This window comes from Artemia franciscana, chromosome 2, assembly GCF_032884065.1.
Source record: "Artemia franciscana chromosome 2, ASM3288406v1, whole genome shotgun sequence".
NCBI classification, from domain to species: Eukaryota; Metazoa; Arthropoda; class Branchiopoda; order Anostraca; family Artemiidae; genus Artemia; species Artemia franciscana.
In genome coordinates this window covers 43,773,816-43,798,140 of record NC_088864.1, presented here as the reverse complement: position 1 = coordinate 43,798,140, position 24,325 = coordinate 43,773,816, and the positions used below count along the sequence as shown (strand labels likewise).

General features: G+C 35.1%; 1 protein-coding gene across 1 annotated transcript in view; it reads left to right on the top strand.

The window, feature by feature from the left end:
• LOC136042285 (DNA (cytosine-5)-methyltransferase PliMCI-like) overlaps nt 1-24,325 on the top strand; it is a 153,032-nt gene that overhangs the window by 78,939 nt on the left and 49,768 nt on the right. The window contains exons 20-26 of the mRNA XM_065727240.1: nt 114-265; nt 1,822-1,953; nt 3,213-3,415; nt 9,510-9,621; nt 12,913-13,062; nt 17,525-17,691; nt 20,294-20,534. Coding sequence (XP_065583312.1) covers nt 114-265; nt 1,822-1,953; nt 3,213-3,415; nt 9,510-9,621; nt 12,913-13,062; nt 17,525-17,691; nt 20,294-20,534 — 1,157 coding nt within the window. The remainder of the gene's footprint in view (nt 1-113; nt 266-1,821; nt 1,954-3,212; nt 3,416-9,509; nt 9,622-12,912; nt 13,063-17,524; nt 17,692-20,293; nt 20,535-24,325) is intronic.

The following is a 24,325-nucleotide window of genomic DNA, read 5'->3' as shown; positions in this document are numbered from 1 at the left end:
ATGCATTATGTTAGTTGGTGATACAATTTTGCACTTTACTTGTTTAATAATTTTCAGTAATGAGACAAAAATACTAAAATTAAGTGACACCTACGTTTTTGATCTCCTTTAAGGTTTTTCCGAAGGTCTACACGAAAGTGGCGCTGCGAGATGTGATTGGGCCATTGAGTTTGAAGAACCAGCAGCAAGGGCTTTTAAACTAAACAACCCACAAGCGGAAGTATTTATTGAAGATTGTAATGAACTCCTGAAATTGGCAATTGAAGTATGACATTCTTTTCTTTTGCAATGTGAAATTTGAACAACGTTCTATTTAGCAGTCCCATTGCATATTGGGCATTATGTAAGAGGAGGGTCCGATGGAAACTTACAGTGCTAAATGCTAAAAACTTGTAAAAGTCCGGATATATATTTTGAGGTAAAATATCTTCTGAGTCTCGAAAAACAACTCCACTCCACTCCCTTTTCTGCTAATTTGTGTTTTTTGTGTTCTTATCTTAGTCATTAATAGTCGCTACCAGTGTTTCCCCATATTTCGATAAGTTGTGGGGGGTGACTATGTACTAAAGTCAATTTATATATTTTTTTGCGCCATTTGCCAGTTGTGGTAATGCTTTTGTTCTTATCTTTTCTACTTTGCGAAACAAAACTCGACGAGAGCTCTTTTGATTATACTTTTAGGTTTTGGTTTACTTCTTTTTTTGAATAGGCTCAGACAATAAACATAAGCATTGGTAGGGTGATACAAACATCATCACTAATGAATTAGACTCCCGTCAATATAAACCACAAATCCTTGGTGTGGTCCCACCTATCCTCTCAAAATGATGAAAAATTTTGCACCATCATTTTTGGGTTTTGAATGGCACACATGGCCCAATATAGTTGAACAACAAAGAACTCTGTTGGACCCCACCCTCAAATAAAAATATTGGGAGTGATGCTGATATAGAGGCGCTGAAATAGTAATTTATTTTGAAAGGAGGGGCAATTTCAAAAGAAGAACTAAAATACAAGTGAGTTTTGTTGGGCTTTGGGGTAATTCCGTAAATTATGATATTTTTAAACCTTCTTCTTTCCAAGTTTTGTTTACTGATTATTAAGTAGGAATTACACTAAATTCCCTTCAAGCTATCACAAGCAGCTAAGTTAAATTTAAAAGAGTTTTTTTTTCCTTATAATTAGTCTGTCAATAGGGATGTGAGTTTGGCTTTGCTCTGATAGCTGTCAGGATGGATAGCTGACGGCACCACAGTTCTGTGGTAGAGTCGCCATCCAAGCTTGCCGATTGACCTTGACTCCATACGATGGCAGTTTTTTACTGCCAATTTCCTTTAATTTTTTGAAAGCCACATGTGCTTTTTTTAGTTTAATACATCTTGGGATCAGCTGTGCTTTCCGTTTGTGTGGCTTTTGGTCTTGATGAATTCGTACCTTGCTTTCCTTTTGTCGCAAAAAAAAATTTGCTAAATTTTATTTGTTTTAAGTTAAATTTGGAGTGGAAGAAAGTATGACGAAACTGATATGCTTATGCTTTCATGATTTCTTTTTATACAAATGGAAATTTTCACGGAAAAAAATAATTACCCAAGGGCTGAGAATAACAAAACACTGTTCAGTCGCAGCGTAAAACTACCAATAAAAAAAAAGTGCCGCAACCATGGAAGTGGTACCAATAAAAAAACTGGTTTTATTTGATGGTTTGAACTAGAAGGCGAAAAAATTCGGGGAAATTTTATGTGCACGTCCATGATTGGAATGTAATGTTTCAGGTATATTTGTACTGCTCAACCGCAGGTAAAATACTCTGTTCACTTTCAGGGTAAAACCACTAATCAAAATGGTCAAAAGTTGCCACAACCGGGGGAAGTGGACCTTCTTTGTGGTGGTCCACCGTGCCAAGGCTTCAGTGGAATGAATCGTTTCAATTCCCGCCAATATTCAGCTTTCAAGGTATTTATGCCCTTTGTCTACCTATTCAAATGTAGTTCTTAATTTCTGTTCCATTTCTTTTTTGAAATAAACAGAAGTGCTCGTTTTTCTTTTTGTTTCTGCTTTTGAAAGTGGTATCACTGATATGGTGCTAAAAGAATTATTCAGACACCTTATAAGAATTGCATTTCCATTGACTCATTCATTCAATCCAATTCTTTTCTTCTTCTTTAATATTAACGAACTAAAACTTAAGTTGAAGACAAATAGCTCAAGCTTTCCCCAGAAAATCACACAGCCTGGTCACAGTACTGTAAGCTTTTTTCTAAGCAAAGGAGACTGCTTTTGCATTCCCTAAGTTCTGTGCAGATATATGGTCATTTAGCCATTAATGTTTAGGGATAATCAACCTATCATAATTTGGTTGTGAGCAAGCTAAATTGTTTGCAAGCTGAATACCTTGTAAAATAAACTTCAGCCTATTATTTTTTTTCAAGGATCTTTTTGATGGTCTGTTAGATTTATTTATTTATTTTCTATTTCTATGAGAATGGTTATTGTTCTTGTGGCCAAAATAGTTGCTTGGGTTTTGTTGTAATCACTAAATCCCGAAAAGTTCTCATTCTACGTAGAATCTTGTTCTTGCAGCGATGCAAATGCAAGTTGCTCCCTGTCATCATTGACGTAAAAATATTGCTTAAATATAATCCCCTTAGTTAATTATCAGACTAATAATTCTTATTCTAATCCTTGCTCTAACCTGTTTTATAATCAACCTTAGTTGGTCCGAAGTAATGATCGATGGAAATTGGTGACTAGCTAAGGATACTTGCGAACAGGGCTCAAGCAACAGTGGTTTATTCCTATGTTTTCCTAGCAACGCCTTTGGCCTATCTGGATTGTTCAGTAGACGCTTACTGTAGAAGCTTGCAAATCGAAGAAATCCTTGTACACTGCGAACAAAATTCAAAAATTGGAAAAAGGAGAGGGGGAGAACTTTTTAATTGTTGTTATTTCCTAGGGTAGTCGAGTTAATTAATTAAATTTGTTCGGGGTTTCATTTCATTTAGTTTGTCTTTTCGCTTAACGAAAACTCCAAGATGAGGGGCTTTTCAGGAGAATTAAGTAATGAATAGTGAAGATTCTAGAGATCACATTGATGGCACCGATCACTGGTGATGGAAGAAAAAGAATTAAATAGCATAATTTAGGTGATGATCAATAGTAGGAATGTTTAATGTTGCTCCGTTACTGTTAATCTTTTTCTTTTTCTTCTGTAGAACTCGTTAATCGTATCATACTTGTCGTACTGTGAATTCTACCGCCCCAAATATTGCATATTAGAAAACGTTAGGAACTTTGTTTCCTTTAAGCGCTCTATGGTACTAAAATTGACGATTCGATGCTTAGTAAAAATGGGATATCAATGTGCTGTAGGAATTCTTCAAGCTGGCAACTATGGCGTCCCCCAAACGCGAAGACGGTAAGGCATCGATTCATTTTTTCCCCGTTATATTTGTTTACTTATCACAAGAAGAAGTTACTTGGGACTGTATCACGTGAGTAAGGAAGAGGGTCAAGCTGTTTAGCTCATAATTCGTGGATTTTTACCATGGCAAAAGTTGAGACGTGAGACGGCACATTGACTTTGTAAAAAACTCATTTAAATCATGGGTTAATCCCCATTAATCCTGGGTTTCCCCATTATATTTGTTTACTTTTAAGTCTTCAATTCACCACATTTTCTCAAATGCCCCGATTATATCATAGTTAAAAGCAAACTCGTCCCGTAGTAATTAAGAATTTAAAAATGCAGTTTTTAAAACCTAGTCAGTGATGAAAAATTGTCATTTGTTGCTAATTCAGGGATGATAACTGTTACTCTCATTAAGCTTAATAGTAAAATGTTAATCTGAAAATGAATTTACGGGACCTTAAAAAAATATCCTGAAACCCCTCAAAAATTGTTTAGGATTGGAACCCTCATTGTAAAAAATAACCCTTACACTAGAATTACAGCCCCCCACCATCAACAACAACAAAAATTATTTTTTTTTGCATGGGAAGCACTGATGTGTCTTTTTTTTTGTTCGCCGCTATTGGGGCACGGGGACATCGTAAAGAGTTGTTTAAAGGCTTATTTGAAAGTTAATTTTTATATTTACGTGATTTTTATCATTTTGACTTTATCACTCCATCAGAAAGTGCCACATTACATCCATAAACGGCAGTTTGGGTGGGATTTGCGGGTTGCTATAGCGGGGAAGAATAAATAGGTTAACATTATAATGTACATGGTCTAAAACCTTTACCCTGAGATTTAATACCCTTCTAGTATATTTCCCTTCCCAGTTCCCTCTATATTTTTCATAAATCTTCTGCTGACTAACATAACTAGCAGGCTACGTCATAGACAGCTGTTTAAGGTGTCATTTAAAAGCTAATTTTATATCTACGCTTTTTTTTATAAATTCGTTTTAATAATGCCGTCGCAAAGTGCTACATAGCACCAAAAATCGTCTAGTTTCATGTCATATGTGGAGTAGAAAAGCTAGAAAGCATGACAAGGATGCTGTCATAATTTCTGTAGTTGAAAATGTTAAATCTGAGTTTTACAGTCCCTCTTGTATACTCTCCTTCTATCCTCGTAGTAAGTTTTATAAACCATCGACTGAGTAGTAGAAGTAGCAGGCTACGTAGCATCATGGATATATGTTTAATGGTTCGTTTTAAAGCTCTTGATTCTATCTGTGTGCTTTTTGTAAAGTTGTCTCGACAACTCCGTCATAAAGTGCCAAATGACACTAAAAACGACATTTTTGGTGCAATTTCAAAAGTAAAAGTACTGGGAAGCATGAAAAGGGTACCTTACAAATCTACATGGTCTAAAACCAATAACCAGAGGTTTATAACCTTACTTTTTAGCACTTCCCCTCTCAGGCCATACTCTTGTTTGTAGTGAAGACACCATTCGTTAGAAGTACATAATCCCTATTCCCTGAAGACGGTCGCGTTCTAACAACCAATCTTTAATTGAATTTTCACTTATCTTTGAATTCTGTTATCCCAATTATTATAATAAAAAAAAGGTAATTTAAAAAAAAGGGAAAGAATTGGGGAAAAAACTTTCGGTAACTTTTTTAAATTAATTTTTGTTTGTTTTTTGATTGCAAAAAGTTTTAAGTTTTTAAACGCTCCTTATTTAAAAATGATATATTTTTTTCAACATCAAACTTTCATTAAAATATCAAAACTTGTATCAAAGTAACCATATTAAAGTACTAAAACACCGAAGTAAAGAAAGGATTAAAGTTAACAAGGCATCAGAGTAAACAAAGTATCAAAGTAACAATAAGCAACTTACATAACTTACAGCCTTTGCACAGTAAATCGAAGTTACTACGTAAACAACTAAATTCAGGTACCAAATCATACAAAGTATCAAAGTAACAATAATTAGGTTCCGTAACTCAGAGCCATTTCCCCGGGGCTGGGGGTGGATCAACCCCAGAAGCATAATTATTAAGCCTTTTAACTATTTTGGGCAAAATGGCTATCTCCAAATTTTGACCGGATGCCCTTTGGGAAACTGGGACGAGGGCTAGTTGGCCATTGACTACTTTTGACTCTTAAAAAAGAGCTAGAAGTCTCAATTTTCGATTGAATGAGCCCCCTCTAAAGTTAATACGACCGCCCCTTCCACTGGACCTTATATTCTCATAATGGGCGACTTACATAAGTTACATGCGATCATTTAATTTACTTATTTATATGCATAAGTTATAAGTTACATTTGTTAATGGCTATCTCAAAGTTCTTATCGGATGAGTTTGATGAAAATAGGGCGGGAAGGGCGCCTAGTTGCCCTCCGATCTCTTTTGACTCTTAAAAAGGGAACTAGAACTTTGAATTTTCAATCAAATGAGCTTTTTCCAAAGTTTATACGAGTATCCCTTCCATAATAACCATATATGCCCCCAGAGCATAACTCATAACGCCTGCTCCCGGGCCTTAGGGGTTTGTGTCGACACCTGAGAGTCAGATTTTTATCTGACTTTTGAACTATTTTTAACAAAATGGCTATCTCAAAATTTTATCGGATGCATTTGGAGAGAAAGGGACGTGGAAGGCTATTTGCCCTCGGATCTCTTTTGACTCTTAAAAAGTGAAATAGACCTTTCAGTTTCCAATCAAATGAACCCTTTCTGAAGTTTATACGACGATCCCTTTCATAAGAACCATATACGCCCCCAGGAGATAACTTATAACACCTGCTCCCCGGGCCTTGGGGGTCGAGTCGACACCATGGTTTTTATTATCTAACTTTTTGAACCATTTTGAAAAGATTGGCTTTCTCAAAATTTGTATCGGATGGGTTTGGGGGAAAAGGGCATCGGGAGGGCTTGTTTACCTCTGATCTCTTTTGCATTTCAAAAAAGTGAACTATAACTTTCAATTCCCAATCAAATGAGCCCTCTATGAAGTCTATACGAGCATCCCTTCCATAAGAACCATATATGCCCCCAGAGCGTAACATAGGACGCCTGTCCGTGGGCCCTAGGAGGTTGCATTGGCACCTTATTTTTTATCTTACCTCTGAACTATTGTTTAACAAAATGGCTATCTCAAAATTGCTATCGGATGGGTTTGGGGTATAAAGGCGTGGAGGGGGGATATTTGCCCTCTGATCTCTTTTGACTCTTCAAAAGTGAAGTCTAACTTTCAATTTCCAATCAAATGAGCCCTCTCTGAAGTTGATACGAGCATCCCTTCCATAAGAAGCATATATGTCCCTAGGACACAACTTACAACGCCTGCCCCCTAGTCCTAGGGTGCTGTGTCGACACCGGAGTTTTTGTTACATGATTTTTGAACTATTTTTTACAAAATTGCTATCTCAAAGTTTTTATTGGATGCGTTTGGAAAAAAGGGCGGGGGGGGGGTAGTTGCCCTCCGATCACTTTTGACTCTTAAATAGCACTAGAACTTCTGATTTTCCAATCGAACAAGCCCCCTTTGTAATTTATGTGATGACGCCTTCCATTTGAAGTGCCTCTAGGAAAGAAAATAATAATAAATAATCAAACATTGCAGCCGTATAGCCTTTACTATTGGCAACACCATAGCGCTGCCTCTGAAAGTTTAGGAGGGATGTGAAGTAGAATATATATATATATATATATATATATATATATATATATATATATATATATATATATATATATATATATATATATATATATATATATATATATATATATATATACGCTTCGCGCCACCCCAACACCTAGTTGGTGGGGCGCTCCGCGCAACCCACCCCCCCAAGCCCCCCCGCGCGCGTAAGTCGTTACGCGCCATATTACTTACGCGCCATTGTAGTTGTGTCCCTTTGTCCCACCTGTGAATAGAGATAGATATAAATATATGTTTTTAACTACGTAAAACATGCGAATATACAACATTCTTCGCTGTCCCATTGTCTGTGCATATAAATAGATTGTCAGGTTTACTGACTCTTGAACATGCAACATATAATTGTCCATGGGAAAAACAATCCGTATTCAGATCTACACCTCATTATTCTAATGATGTGTCCCTGTGTCCCGGTCGTCATTTATATTCCCTGTGTCCCGGTGTCCCAGTTTGTAATTTCTCTGAGTGTCCCGGTCGTCATTTATATTCCCTGTGTCCCGGTGTCCCGGTCGTCATTTGTGTCCCGGTCTGTAATTTCTATTCGAACAATCCCTGTGTCCCGGTCGTCATTTATATATCCCGCCTGTGCCCCCGGTGTCCCCGTTGTAGTTGTGTCCCTGTGTCCCGGTCGTCATTTATATTCCCTGTGTCCCGGTCGTGATTTGTGTCCGGGTGTCCCAGTCTGTAATTTCTCTTTGAGGTTCCCGGTCGTCATTTATATTCCCTCTGTCTCGGTCGTCATTTGTGTCCCTTTGAGTGTTCTCTTTGAGTGTTTTTTCTTTTTAGTTTTTTTTTTAGTTTTTTACCTTTTTTCTTTTTTCAGTTTTCTTTTTCTTCTTTATTTTTCAGCGTCACTATGAAGTACATATCGCCAAACCTTTGTTTTTATAACTTAAATTTGGTAGGCATTGATGACCTTATCCAAGTCAAAATCCCAAACGCAATCATCATCGCTATCATTTTCAGTTTTGATATGTTTTGACTCTCGCTGTCCAGGTGGATTTTCATTCAACTGCGCGGTTTTGCGTTCTTTAGCCGCAAGCCTGTTTTCGTGCTGTTCTTGTGATTCCTCGGCACGCTTTCTTTTCTTACTTTCTCTATCAGCCGCAAGCCTGTTTTCTTGCTTTCTTGTGATTCCTCGGCACGCTTTCTTTTCTTACTTTCCTTATCAGCAGCAAGTTTTTTGGCATAGACTCTTTGAGCAGCTTCCTCGGCTGTTGCCATTGTAGGTTCTTCAGTCATTTTACAATTAAACATTTTTCCGTGAACGAATGTCTTAAATACCTTTAATGATGTCATCGTCATAACAAACATGACGACAACTAACTTCATGACGTCAGTCGACACATGAACATGACGTCACTCGACACACACACACACACACACAGACAACTTATTTTTATATATATAGATAAAATGTACTATTTTAACAAAAATCATGCGACGTCTTTAGTTTCATCGCCTTGGCCTTAAAATCTTTGTTTAAGGTTTGTTGTGCATATATTTAGAACTTTAAAGGAAAAAAAAAAATTATTTGCGAAAACAAAGCTTTCTGATGGAAATAGAGCAAGGATCATTCCTTCATGGCTTGTGCATCATATATCTGCGATTTTTGGTCAAATAAACTGACTAGGGATATGTCCATAAATTTGTAAAATTCTGGAACACTTTCATGAACAATGTTCCTGCTTAATATTTTGAGAAAATGGAAATTGTTGATTTTATGGCCGGTGAAAGACTGTTGAGGGGCTTATAAATTAGCCTTTTGTTTTTCGCAGGGTACTTAAGGACTTTTCTACTCCTAATCGCATTTGTTCTGTCAATTTTGTGTTTTCAGTAAAGTGCTAGTTTTTCAGAATTAAACGAATTGAGAGAATTGTCACGAGTCTTTTCCTTTGAACTAATATTGCAAATATTAGCTGCATAAATTGTGAAGCAATGAATTTTACTCTTAAGTTTGATCTTCGCTCTTTACTTTTATCTGAGAAACTTTTTTTTTTTTTTTTTTTTTTTTTTTTTTTTTTTTTTTTTTTTTTTTTTTTTATTAATCCACAGCCAAAGACAAATTTATTTCTCCAAATATTACCTGTAGACATAAAGAGCAAGTTCATTCTCAAACAAAATCCCAACTGTTACCTGACATTTTAAATTCATCTTCACTCACTTTTTCTTTCTTTCTTTCTTTCTTTCTTTTTTTTCCTTCCTTTCATCTTCTTTCTTCTCTGTGGTGGTGGGCGATGTCGTACAAGTATCAAAGCATATGTAGAACAGGTAAACTCATGTGAAATTTTATATTGAAACTAAATTAGGTTCCTTAATCATTGCAATAATTTTATCTCACTTAGCATTTTTGAACAGTGATTTTTTTTTTTTTTTTTTGACAGGGTTATAATAATGGCTGCAGCTCCTGGTTACGTTTTGCCTATGTTCCCTGAGCCTACCCACGTATTCTCTTCTAAGGCTTGTCAACTCACATTCATTGTTGACGACAAAAAGGTAATGTATTGACTAAATTAGAACTTGATGTTGACTTCAAATAAGCCCCATATGTTTTCAAAATTTAAATCATCTGTTATGTACTCGTAATCCAATCATTATTCTTTGGTCGTCATTACGACTCATTCTGTTGACACAGAATGTCTGGAGCAGGGAAAAACTACAAAGAGAAACACAGAAATCACTGTCGCGGAAAATACAGAGATTACTGTCCCATACTTCTGACACGCTCATAAGTCTGTGGTGGGGAAGACTAAAAGAGAAGAAGAGAGGTTACGGTCCTGTACTTCTGTTTTGCCCGATACTTCTGACACGATTATAGGTCGTAAGCGGGGAAGACCAAAACGAGAAATACAGAGATTACTTTCCCATACATCTGTTTTGAAAAGCTTGTTTGAATTTCATTGGTTTATTTTTATCAATGTATTTTTGTGAGCCAATCATATTTTCTCTTATTTCTAAATAGGAAAATTGCTCCGCCTTTTAAAAACCGGTTTAACTAATGATGAGGGACCAATTAAGACAAAGAAGAAAATGCAATTTCTCCAGAGAAAAGTAATTCTGGATTTTGAAAATCCTATTGTTTCTTCGTGGAAAATACTTAGCCAGTAAAAAGAACGAAATAAAATTGTAAAAATAATAAACAGCCAATAAAATGTAAAGTAACATTTTAAGTGCTTGCACACCTTAAACCATTTTGCTCTCTAGCTTCTAATGTTATAGTATATATATCATCTTATCGGAATCAAACAAGCTTATGCTAAATACTGACAGGATTTAACCAAGCAAAAACTAATCATAAAAATATTCATAAAGTTGGAAATTACAAGGAATGAGGATTTTTTCTCATAACAGTAATTAGAAGGAAATGTAAGCAAGTATTCTGCCGTGTAAGCAATAACCACACTCATCGAAATCCCAATAGTAGCTGACCTTTTGATAAGTAATGAATTTTGGAAAAGTTCCTATTCTTGGTAACTTGTTGTTTTTTCGTAGGATACAAAGGCAGTTTAGTCCTCGTCGTTATATGCCAAACTCTTTTGTTTGACTGTTATATTTTGTCATCAGCAGCAAAGATACTCTTCACTTATAGTTGGATTATAATTAGTTTGACGGCTCCCTCAAAGAACTGCGTTTGCTTAATTAGAAGTGATGTAGCAATTATTTTTATTATGAAATATTGTCTGATTTGGCCATACATTTGTAACAAAGTATATGCAACTGAATATGATAGTATATACAACTATATTCAAAAAGTATATTCTAAACTATACTAAAGTATAGTATGCAACTATATTCAAAAAGTATATTCTAAACTATACTAAAGTATAGTATGCAACTATATTCAAAAGTATATGCAACTAAGTATATGCAACTGAATATGATGCAGATTTTCTTTTTGGGAAAATCGGGCTCAGTGATGGTTCTAAGCCTAGAAGGGATGGCATCTGCCCCCTCCAGTTCTTCAGATATCTGATTTTAAATTCTTTTTTTCTATATTGTTACACTCCTATTAAGGTACCTTGCCTCCCTCCCTCAGATTATGAGGTCTAAAACCTGGTACTGATGGAGCTATTGATCTTAAAGATTGAAGCTAAAATTGTGCTGTTTAAAACATGATCAGAATAAAAATTTAGTTTTGATTAGGAGAAAAATACATCGTCAATTTAAAAATTAGAAGTGTTTGGGCAAGGTTTGTATTTACTTTAATCACGTGAAAATCTGTGTTCCTACCGTACGGAATTGGCACCATTTTTTTAGTACAGCATGACAAATATTAGTAATGTTTGGTTTTAGTCTTTTCAGAGAAATATTGGTATTCGCTACTACCACAGGAAACATTTTGACATAACTCGCTTTAATATCAGTTGTAAAACATTTGTTTTTTAACTGGAGATGCATAGAAGGGGGCTGCCTATAGTCATTTCTCGATGTTCAAATTAAAGTATTTTGAGTTGACTGTCCCTTAACCGTAAATATTAAAGTTTCTCACTGCTCAGCTCAATAGTATGCCACAATTATCTAGAGAAAGAAAACCAAGTTGGTGGTCATTATTTGTTTAGCCAAGGATCTGTAATAGAAGGTTTGAACTTGACAATAGTATAAAGTTGTAGCAGCTCATTTGAATGATTTTTGCTCAGTTTATATTTTAAAAGATTACCAAGGAACAAATAAAGGTCATTCATCATTACTAAGTTAATTATAATTTTCTAGATTGAAATTGTGACAGGAAGAGTAGTATAATGACAATTGAAGAAGTGAAGATGTGAGACCCACTTTGTAGAGGTATTTGTTACCAGCCAAGGCCCAAAGAGCACGATCTAGAAGGAATTTTATGTCTTTCCTGCATTCATGTGCAGGCTTATGCCCTCTTTGTACGAAAATAACTTAGTTTTATGCCTTCTTTTCTTTGACCAATCTTTCACGGGAGTAGGTTTTTGGCTAGGTCAAAATATAAAACAGTATCTTCTATTTCTATGTTTAAATAAAGCAAAGTAATAACCAAAGTGAATGTTCTAGCTTACTGAAGGGTTTATTCTGCAAAGCTGATAAAGTGAGATTTAGCTATTAGAGTCTCATTTCCCTTAATATGAAGTTATAAAATGGAATCCTGAACGTAAAATGTGAATTGAGATTCGAAAAGTGGCCTCTAGATGCAAGAGTCCAGCAGTTTTTCGATAGCGATAATTGATATAAATAGCGCTAGCCAGAGATCTTGTCTGATGAAAGGCATGAAAAGGAAAAAAAAACTGTGAGGATAAAACTCGGTTGAGAATGAAAACCTACTAATTACATATTAAAAAAAGGCCTGCTTGGCATCAAATACCTGCAGGGACAGATACAGAATTAATGTCCGGGGGTAGCACCAATGAAATGTGACTCACCCATTGGTCGTCCCTAAGCCCCTGTGATTTGTGCAACATTCAACGTTTTGTGGGTAGGGGCACTTACCCTTAAAACTACCCTCTGAATCCGCCACTGGGTAACTGCTCTATAATATGAGGTGGTTATATGTGCCTTGAACTAGAGCTATATACCCTGAAGAGTTTCACACTTTCTATAAAAAAAAGGCTTATTCTTCATTTTGCTTGTTTCTTTTCGTCCGAGTGATATAACTATAGTACCTAAATGTTAAGATTTTACTAAACTTCAAGAATCTAATCTTAAAGTTTGAAAAAGACCTTTGTTGTTCTTGCCCAGGAAATTACTTTTTCTTATTATTTTCTTTCTTCTTGTGCTTTAAACTTTTCACTTTCTGTTTTTCGTAATATCTCTTATTTTGTATTATAGTATACCTCACAATTGAAGTGGAATTTGTCTGCCCCGTATCGGACTATAACAGTCCGTGACGCTTTAGCTGACTTGCCAGAAATAAAAAATGGAGCCAAGGTAGATGAATTCAGTTACGGAGGGGAGCCGATTTCTGACTTCCAAAAAAAGGTTTGCTATTCATCTTAACCGTTCCTTCATGGAATAGCTACCTAAACACTAAGATCGCTCACAAGCCTCTCTGCAAAGTTTAAAGTTAGAATTTCTCTTTTTTCTTCATTTTCGGTACTTTACTCTAGACAAATGGGCAGGTAGAAAAGCAGGGATGTTGATACTTCAATCCCTATGATGCAAGTTAAAAAGTTTCTGCTCTAATATTTTTCCCAACTTCTCTCATTTTTTAAGTAGTATCGAAGATAGTGAGACAAAAAGATGTAAGAAAACCTTAGTCCAGAATTAACCAGCTTAATTTAGGGTAAAAATTTTTTCGCTATTTTTCTTCTGATGTTAATTCATTTTTAGAAACGTAAATTTTTCAATAATTTGATTTATAATATCGTTATATAAGACTCATATTAATAAAATGTCAAAATGAGTTAGATCTTAGACTGTCATAAAATTGATTTTCTTTTACTCATTTAATTAATTCATTCGATAAAATTATCAATAAGATAATACTTAATTTTATCAATTAATTGATTAAATTGTCAATTGAAATTTATTCTTTGAACTTTGATAAAGTTTAGGCGAGGGCAAATCGTTGAAAATGTCTAATATTAAATCACTAATTTATTGAGTTCCATTTCAAAATCTTTTTCGCTCGAAGTCTATAAAGGCTTTTCATTTCAGTAATACTAAATTTTGAGTTTAAAATAAATTTCAAATTTACTTTAAGATAAATTTTGGGTTCTAATCTTAATTTTATCTTTTTTTGTACTTATTTTTAAGGGCCAGAGCAATAATTCTGGCCCAAACAAGGGAAAGTACGTTCTTTCTCTTTCGTTTTGAGAAGCCTATTCACTTTTAAAGTATCGAATAGTCCTCTTTAAAGTTTTTTTTTTCTGAATAAAGAGTGAAGAAAGAAAGCATCCAAGATGATGGAATTTAAGGTGAATTTAACATCCTTGGTGCTTGGTTTGTTCTGAAGGCGCATACGCATAAAGTTTTCTTTCGACTTTTCATTTGGTTCCTAAAATTTTTGGCTTCTAATTTTTGTGCTGATTACCATGTATTCCTGTTATTATAACTCTTTCTCTTTCAAATAGTCCAACCCTGTTCTCGTCTGTGATACATAAATTTTGCTTAGATCTTTACATAATTTTTAGGGGGTTGTAGATTCTAAGAAAACGGGTAATAGTATAAATAAATGAATTAGTCTTAGGGTCCGGCTCAAATTCTTGAAACCGTCCTGCATAAGCCAACTATAAAATAAAAGCAGATCAAAACTAAGCTTGAAATTTACCTTTCAAATGTAAAACAGGTCTCCGTGGTACTTGGTTAAAATGGAATAGTTGTGGGTTATGTTAAGGTAGGTTGTTGCTTTTTTTTTCTGAATAAAGAGTGAAGAAAGAAAGCAACCAAGATGATGGAACTCAGGGTGAATTTGACATCCTTGGTGCTTCGTCCGTTCTGAAGGCGCATACGCATAAAGTTTTCTTTCGACTTTTCATTTGGTTTTGGCTTCTAATTTTTGTGCTGATTACCACGTATTCCTGTTATTATAACTCTTCCTCTTTCAAATAGTCCAACCCTGTTCTCGTCTGTGATACATAACTTTTACCTAGATCTTTATATAATTTTTAGGGGGTTGTAGATTCTAAGAAAACGGGTAACCGTTCTGAAGGCGCGTACGTATAAAGTTTTCTTTCGACTTTTCATTTGGTTCTTAAAATTTTGGCTTCTAATTTTTGTGCTAATTACTACATATTTCTGTTATTATAATCCTTCCTCTCTCAAATAGTCCAATCCCGTTCTCGTCTGTGATGCATACATCATAAAATAAAAGTTAGAAATATAAAATATAGGAATAGGATATTTAGTTTATCGTTATCTTAAATATATAATATTTAAAAACTTGGGTTGACTATTAAAGTTCATTTCTCGAAGGAAACTTCAATAATTTTTTAAGTTTTGAATTATACTTTGAAATTGGGTAAAAGGTACTACCCAGTTCAGCGTTTTTGAGAAGACTACGTATTTTAAAAGATTTTAATAATATTTTAAAGCTAAAAGTGTAAACAGTGTAAAAATAAGGACGGGAATCTACTAAATTACTAGGCAAGGTCGTATCCAGGATTTTTGTTGCGGGGGAGGGAAAATCACCTTGTTAAAAAAGGCTCCGAGTCTTCTTTTCAAGAAGGCAATGGAAATATCCGTGGTTTCCAAGTGCAAGTAGGTTTTCATTAAGGATCTTTGCTGTCCTGGGTGTTGTTCGCAATATTTAAACTCGAAACTGCTTCCTCGAAGGAGACATTCAACTTAGCACTGTTCGTCAAAGACATAATTGCTAATTTACTTACGTTATCGCTCTTGCTTCCTACTGCCAGGGTGACATTAAACATATTCTGAATGAACTAGGAATGAATCCTTCCCCTACTGGCCTATAGATAAATGTAGATCAAACATAACATTCGCTTAAAACTTAAATGAAAATCTGCCATCTAAGGACTAAATATGCGAATCTCTAGGTTATATTTTTTTTTTTCACCAGTCATTTTCATTTGTTTTCCATAAATTGTTTATCTATCTGTTTTCTAATTGAAAAACAGACAAATGTGGATACAACACTAAGTGTATCAAACGGATTTATAACAACTCTGGCGTAATGCATTCAATACGAGGGTACTGATATTGAAGAAATCAGAGAATTCAAATATCTTGGTAGCATGGTGATCCAAGAGGGGAACTGTGACAGATAAGTCCTTTTCCGTATAAGGTATGTAGGTGCAGTATTTTCTCAGCCGAGTAACATTTTGAAATCGAGAAATTACTTCCATTAGCTGAATCTCAGACTGTCTAGGAGTATTGAACTGCCAGTACTTCTGTATGGATGAGAGTCATGGAGTCTTTCAAGGAATGCAAAGAAACGATTGCTCAGCTTCAAAAACAATTGTCTGCATAGAATCCTAGCGATCTGCTAAACGGATAGAATTACGAATGCCCGGATAAGGACACACACTGAACAACCAATGATGCCCAGCAAGATCAGAACGAGTAGATCAAAATATTGGTTGTATTTGATCTTTAGGAATGCAGGATGTTTTCCCACGCGATGAATCGTGTTGGACGCTACCCTGTCTTCGAAGAAGAGTAAAGCAGCGCAGCACACTAAATTGGTCCCTGGAGAAAGAGGCAACAAGTCTTAAAATTACCCTGAATGAACTCAAAACCCAGGCACAAGGTCGACGGCTAGGTGTGGAAAGACATAAGTGTATGTGAAGAAGGCTCCAGATTGGCTTTAGGAAAAATGGTCATAGAATATTGAAGGAAAATTCATTTGAAAGGAAATCTCAAGTTCTAGTCCCCTTATTAACTTTTTATCACTTATTTTTAACGAACTGAAGAACATTTTTTGCTTGATAAGTAAATCGTGCTTCTTAGTTTTTAAGTGGCAGTGCCATGTGGTAGTATATATTTCTCATGTTTGCCCAGTCTTGACAAAATTCATGCTTTGTATGAGTGATTTTTTTTTTAGAGTTATATCTCATTGGTTGTAGACTTATCTAGTTTTCATTATTATCACAGAGTAAAATAGTGTCTTAGGAGGTTAGTCAGAGGTACCCATAGTAGTTGGTCATTTTAGTGGTACAGTGTTGCAAAACTAAACACTAGTGTTTAAGGAGAAAATCTTGGTAAGACTTGAAAATTTTATTTTTCTGCTTGAATATACCAAACATTTTTGGATGATTTGTAACTAGCTGTTGAATTTGATTCAGTTACCTCGTTTTCTCCGGACTGCTGTCTCTTGAGCTTTGACTGTTTCCATTATTTCTGTAATATGATATTTAGACATAATATACGAGGAAAAATATGAATTTGAATTTTCCAAGAACCAGATCCGGGACTATGGATTAGAATTGAGACTGGGACAAATTTTTGTATCGTCCTGTCGATAATAAAAAAGGTTCAAAGATTATTTGTAATATGGCATGACTAGATGTGGTGAATAAAAAGAATATCGTTCTTGTTTAACGGGGGTGTTGATTGCTTCACATTAATTGCATTTATAATAGAAATTTAAGAATTCGATTAAGGTCGGAAATTGAACACTACAATAGTAGAAAAGAGACAACGTCTAAAGAAAGAAAATAGATGTGACATGACCAGAAATGAATAAAACCTCCAAAAACTGATACCATTTTGGTTCCTGGGACATTAAATTCTGCTTGATTCCTTTAAACAAAGCAACACAAAATGTTTCGTTATCTGTATTCATCCCCCAATGTGTGTTTTTTGGGGGGAGAGGTTATTTCTAGTTTACCCCCTTCTTACCCCTTAGATCTATGTCTTCATTGCCAAAAAAATATGTAAGCTATTGCAATCAAAATAATTAATAGTTTTTAACTAACTTTGAATTAGTACAATATTTTTTTGAATCGTTTGTTAACATGTTATTTTTCTTTCCTTGGTATAGATGCGTGGTCGACATATACAGCCGTTATTACGAGATCACATTTGTAAGGACATGGCCCCTATTGTGTTAGCAAGAATGGAAAATATCCCGACATTGCCCGGTTCTGATTGGAGAGACCTTCCAAACCTCCCTGTTCGTCTTAGTGATGGCACATATTCTGTTAAACTGTAATTTTTTTTCTCTCTTTTTTATTTGAGCGTCATAAAAAGCAATTTTGAAAGCAATAAAGCTAAGACAATTATTGAGAAATGTTAATTGCCTCATAAAAAGTTAAGAGGAACTTAAAAAGAGGGATTATAAAGAAAGGAATTGAATTCTTTGGCATGAGGAGTTTTCGGCTCTTCTTGAATAACAACTAAAAAGAAGGAATCGTCTTTATGGAAACAGATATAAGGTTTTAAAAATTCATTATAGTAAATATAGAAAATCAAGGTTTCTTTGTTCATTTTATTTTCGACTCATGCCTGAGACTCTATATAATTGTGAGACTTATAAGTATAATTTTGTGTCGTAAATTTTACGGTATATGTTGTATTACACATTGTGTACTTCTATATGATGTATATGTTGTATACGACTTAAGGTTTTTTTTGTATCAAGTTTGGGAGCTGGAACATATGTAATTAGACAGTACAACACATGCATTTGAAATTATTGTAACCTCTTATAAAAAAAATTCGAATGAAAACTTTCTTCGGACCTACTTGGCCTAGAGACAATGCAAAGATTTTTGTCCTTTATCACTTAGACTTATGAAAAATATGAAAGAAACTGGCTTTTAGCTTCGTGGTCGCCTACCTTCATTTTGATGCAAAAAGAAAACAATTCTACCAAATTTTACATACGAAATGGTCTTACGAAAGAATTGGACGAATCTCTTAGGAGCGCCTTCGCTCGCGAGTCTTGCGCGCTGCCTTCTGTGTCTCTTGGAATTACGAAAATTATAAAGAGTTGGGACTACTAGCCTCTTGATCCTTTGACTTTCTCTTAATTTTAATTTTCACTTTATATAGTTGCAATTAGCAACTAGACTCCCTTCCACGCCCCTTTTCCCCCAAAATTATCCGATCAAATTTTTAAATAGTCATCTTGTTCCATTTGAGATACGGTCAGACATTGGGATACCCAAAATAGTCTATAATCAATTTCTCTGGAAAACATCTGGCAAATCTTCCTCCATTTTTCGGAGCCCCCACACTTCAGAACTATACCTGGACCACAGTTATCATTGTAGCTTCCAATATTCTAATCTTAGTGTGCAAAATCTTCCTATTCTTCCAAACATTTTTCAACTGTGAAAAAAACCCATGACCCTTGGCTATCCTACTTTTAACATCTTCGTTACACCTGCCATTTATTATCTTCTTGGTTCCTTCACTTAATCTTAATTTTTAAAATAAAAAAGAATATTCTAATATTACGTGGTTAATTTACACAAGAAAACTTTGGTTGCATGCAGCCAACAGTAAGTAATTTGGTTAACGACGCTTCTGGGCTACTAAGGTCCTTGCGTTGGCCCTGCGCTATGTTACTACAGGTTCGATCTCTGGACCCCGTATTACCAAGTTAAGGTCAAAGCCACTGCGCCACCACAGGACTTTTAACTAAGGAAATGGCACAGTTTTGGTGATTTATGTGGTGAGAAGGTCCTTGTAATAGCTTTTAATCTAAAGCTGTCACTTTATAAGCTAAATTTGATGGTACAAACCATATCAACAAGCTCTGCCATTCGACAGAATAACAAAATGCGATTAATAAAAAGAAAAGAAATAGAGTAAGTAAAAAAGAAAAGAATTATCAAATCAGGTGATGTGGGCATTGAAACGAAAATATTAATTACTCTTTTTATAGGAAGGCTGTTGTACTAGATTAACTAGTATTTTGTCAGAATTTAGGTTGAAATCGTTTACTAAATTTATTTTCAGATACTTTTATAATATAATTGTTATAGTTTTTCAACCTTTTCAATAAATTTTTTAGATTCAAAACCGTTGAGGATCTTCTTGTATTGCATAAAATAAATATAACAAATAAGCCTTTCTATCTCAAAGAGCTGTAATTAGTAAAGCTAAAATTTCATTCCGTACGTGTTTTGCTAGATATTCAAAAAGCTAAATTTTAGCGTATAGAGTGAGCAGTTCAGAAGGTAACCTCCTTCTGTCCCCCTCGTAAATAGGATAATACATCTTTGTTTAAAGTTTTGGAGTTGCTATTTTACATTCGATAAAAAAAACTCGGTAGTTTTAATTTAGTTTTAGTTAGTTTTAAAATCATATTCAGGACTATCCTAAATGATTGGAAGGGTGTTGCCTTCCTTAACTCATTGCTATTTACGCTAAAATACCTTTTTTCAGAGTTTTGGGTGCAACTGAAAAAGATCGCTCTTTTATATTACCTGCTCGCCCTTATATTACCATGATCGTTTCGAAAAACAAAAAAAAAGTAATATTTAAAGTATAAAATAATCCTATAGGCTTATTTGTAAAATCATCTTAATTTAATACTACTACTCAGAAATCACTTCAGCACCAAGCTGCCTGGGGCCAACACAGCAACGTACAGTCCTCCTGTATACCAATTTATTCAAAGCCTACGTCTTTACACACTCCCAAGATGTTCCTTATTTCGCTTAAATATTTCCCTGTGACATCCTCCCACTCCATTTGGGAAATAACCTGCGTTTCGTTCGGCCCTAGATGATTGGCCTACAAAGAAGATCTTAAATATGCTTATTATTAATCATTTTGTATTTTCTTTTGTACATTATAGACGTTATACGTATCACGATAAGAAAAATGGCAGATCAAGCACAGGGGCCTTGCGTGGTGTATGTGCTTGTTCCAATGGTGGCACTTGTGATCCGGCTGATAGACAATTTAATACTTTAATTCCCTGGTGCCTTCCTCATACTGGTAACAGACATAATCATTGGGCTGGCCTTTATGGAAGACTTGAATGGGATGGTTTCTTCTCAACAACTGTAACAAATCCCGAACCAATGGGAAAACAGGTCAGTTTTTTGTCCCTCAGTTGTACGTTTTCAACATCATTTTGGGGTCTTCTATGATAAAAACTAAGTTTAGCCACGTATCAGATTTTTCCTTCTTTGTTCTGTTTCTTTATTACTCTCATAAAAGAGATATTTTTTACGTGATGATCTGGAAGAATCTTTGAGCGGAGAGAGGTGACAAAAACTCATTGAATTGGTTTTTTTTTCTTGCCAAAAATATCAATAAGTGGGCCTTTTGGCTATAAGTAAAGGATAAATAAGTGCTGTAAATAAAGATTAAACAAAGGGGCTGATGAATGTCGTCAAACAGTTTGGCTGCCAAGTTAGTCGAGAGGTGCGGCAAAAAGGCGACTAAGTTGACCTTATTAAAAATTTCGTGCTTACGAACTGTAAGTAAGGAACAACGCGACTCAATAGTAACCAAAACCCTAAAAAGGGAATTTTGATACCAATTGACATATCGAAAGAATTGGCTAATTATGCTGATTTCAAATATATAAATTTCATTAAGTTTCGTGTTATCCATCAAAGGCTACGAGCCTGAGAAACTGCCTGATTTTTGAAAAAGGAAACCCCTAAAAGCAGATGAGTCTTAATGAAAATTAGACCATAAGATTCAGCGTATCAGAAAACCCTGCTGAAGAGGTTTCAAGCTCCTGTCTGCCAAAAAGTAAAGTTTTGTGTTTCTTCTTTGCTAAAAGAAAGATCTCGGATGCGTTTTTTTTTCATGGATAATCGTATAGACCAAGGGGTCCTTGAATATCGGGAGAGGTCTCATTAGAACGGAACTTAAGAGTTCTAGTGCCCTTTTTAAGTGACCAAAAGGAGGCAACTAGGCCCACTTCCACGCCCTTCTCCCTCGAAAAATCGTCCGGTAAAATTTTAACGTAGTCATTTTTGTCTGTTTGAGATACGGTCAAATAATGGGGTACCCAAAATAATCTGTAAGCAATTTCTCTGGAAATCATCTGGCAAATCTTCCTCCATTTTTCAGAACCCCCACACTTCAGAACCATACCTGACCACATTTATCATTGTAGCTTTTAATATTCTAATCTTGGTCCGCGAACTTATCTTCCTATTCTTCCAAACTTTTTTCACCTGTGAAAAAAACATCATGGGCCTTGGCTATTCTACTTTTAACATCTTCACTACAGCCATCATCTTTACTAATAATACTACCTAAGTAAGTGAGGCTTTCCACTTGATCAATCTTCTCGTTGCCGAAGGTCACCTCTTCACCTTCACTTATTCCAAGTCTTAGTGACTTAGACTTCTTAACGTTAAACCCATTCTTGCCCTCTCAACCCACAAAACGTCTAGACAGGCATTCATTTGGCTAACATCTTTATCTAGAATGCTTTAATCATCAGTATAATCTAAGTCTAAGAGAGATCTACTTTCAAACAGTTCGTGTTAACGAACTGTAGTAAAGAACGACCCGGCTCAGTAGTAATCGAAACTTTAAAAAATGATACCAATAGTTACATCAAAAGAACCGCATTTTAAAACTGATTTTAAATATATAAGTTTCATCAAGTTTAGTCTTACCCATCAAGAGTTTCGAGCCTGAGAAAATTTGCCTTATTTTAGAAAATAGGAGAAAACATCCCCTAAAAGTCATACAATCTTAACGAAAATCACACCATCAGATTCAGCGTATCAGAGAATCTTATTGTAGAAGTTTCAAGCTCCTATCTACAAATATGTGGAATTTCGCATTTTTTGCCAGAAGACAGATCACGGAAGCGTGTTTGTTTTATTGTTTTTTTTTCAGGGTCGACCGTATCGACTCAGTGGTCCTGGAATGTCGCAAGACATTCGAATGGGAATCAAAAGTTCTAGTGCCCTTTTTAAGTGACCGAAAAATGGAGGACACTTAGGCCCCCTCCCACGCTCATTTTTTTCCCAAAGTCACCGGATCAAAGTTCTGAGATAGCCATTTTATTCACAATAGTCGAAAAACTTTATACTATGTCTTTGGGGACGACTTACTCTCCCACGGTCCCGGTGGGAGGGGCTGCAAGTTACAAACTTTAACCAGTGTTTACAAATAGTAATGGTTATTGGAAATGTACAGACGTTTTTCAGGGGAATTTTGTTGAGTTTTTTTTTTTGGGGGGGGGGGGTTACGTGGGAGGATATTTACATGGAGGAATTTGTCATGGGGGAAGAGAATTTTAATGAAGGGGGCGCAGGATTTTCTAGCATTATTTAAAGAAACAAATTACAAATAAATATGAAAAGTTTTTTCAACTGAAAGGAAGGAGCAGCATTAAAACTTGAAACGAATAGAATTTATTACGCATATGAGGGGTTCACCTCCTCGTAATACCTCACTCTTTACGCTAAAGTATTTTTAGTAATTTTGACTATTTTTTCTACAGCCTTTGTGATTCAGGGGTCATTCTTAAGGAATTGGGACAAAATTTAAGCATAGTGTAAAGAGCAAGGTATTGACGAGGGGTTGACCCCCCTCATATATGTAATAAAAACATACGAATATAGAAGTTCGTTACGTAAGTTAATTCGTAAGTTACGTATATTTTTTACTAATGAAAACGTTCGTAAAAAAAAAAGTTGCCTTTTTAAGTAACTAGAAAATTGGAGGGCACCTAGGCCTCCTCCCTCCTAATTTTTTTTTTCGAAATCTTCCGATTAAAACTGTGAAAAAGCCATTTATCCAAAAAACTAAATTAATGTGCAAATTTTGTTTTAATTATTTATGTGCGGAGAGCCAAAATCAAAACATGCATTAATTCAAAAACGTTTTTTACCGTTATAAAAAGTAGAGTTAAGAGAAAGAGTCAAACCTTAGCGTAAAGAGCGGGGCGTTGAGGAGGAAAAGCCCCTTTCATATTTGGAGTAATTTCTGTTCGTTTTAAGTTTTAATGTCGCTCCTTAGTTTCAGTTAAAAAAAAACTTGTTTTTTTATTTAATTCCAACTAAATCCATATTCTCCCATTGTCTTTGCTTGGCTTCTTAGGACAAAGTCTATCTAAACAATATTTATAAAAGAGGATAGGACGCGACCCTGCTTAACTCCTGGTCCCGTACTAAAACACCTCCTAACCTCATTTCCTACCTTAACCGCAGCAAATTTATGCTCGCACAAAGATTCGTCATTTTAATGTATTTATCTGGTACACCATGCAAGGATAGGACCTTCGCTTAAGCTCTTCTTTGCAAATTATATTCTGGTGTTCAGAAGGCAAGGAGGCGTCAGCCCAGCTTATCTTAGTTTCTGGTTGTTTTGAGTTTGATTCGGTTATTTATTCTAATTTCTATTCGCTTTTGGGTTTCATTTACATATTCAAGGCCGTGTTTTCGTATTTTTAAACTTAGAATATTGTTTCGCTTTATTTCTACTCATTTTTGCTTTAACGCTGCTCTTTACTTTTTTTTAGTTTTTTTTAAGTTTTTATGTTTGTTAAAAGGCCTGCAAACTGTGTTATTGTTTAGGGATTTAATCGTTTTGGCCTCCGAACTTTCAACTAATATTGACTTACAAGGTATTTTTATGATCTTTTTTTTTTCAGAGGTAAAAGGAAAGGAAATGTAACGAATATTTTTAGTCTCTTTGCAGGTTAAGGATAAGGCAATAAAAAAAAAACCTACTACTTCATTTTTGTCTAAGTTTTAAGATAATGTTAACTGTCTACGTTTTAATGTTTGGGGCTTGCCTATTGCCTCATATGCCCTTTTACAAGTTAGTTGGGGAAGGAGGAAGGTATTGGCGATCGAAGACCTCTGCAAGTCATTACTGTATATTCAAAATGAGAGTTTTTAGT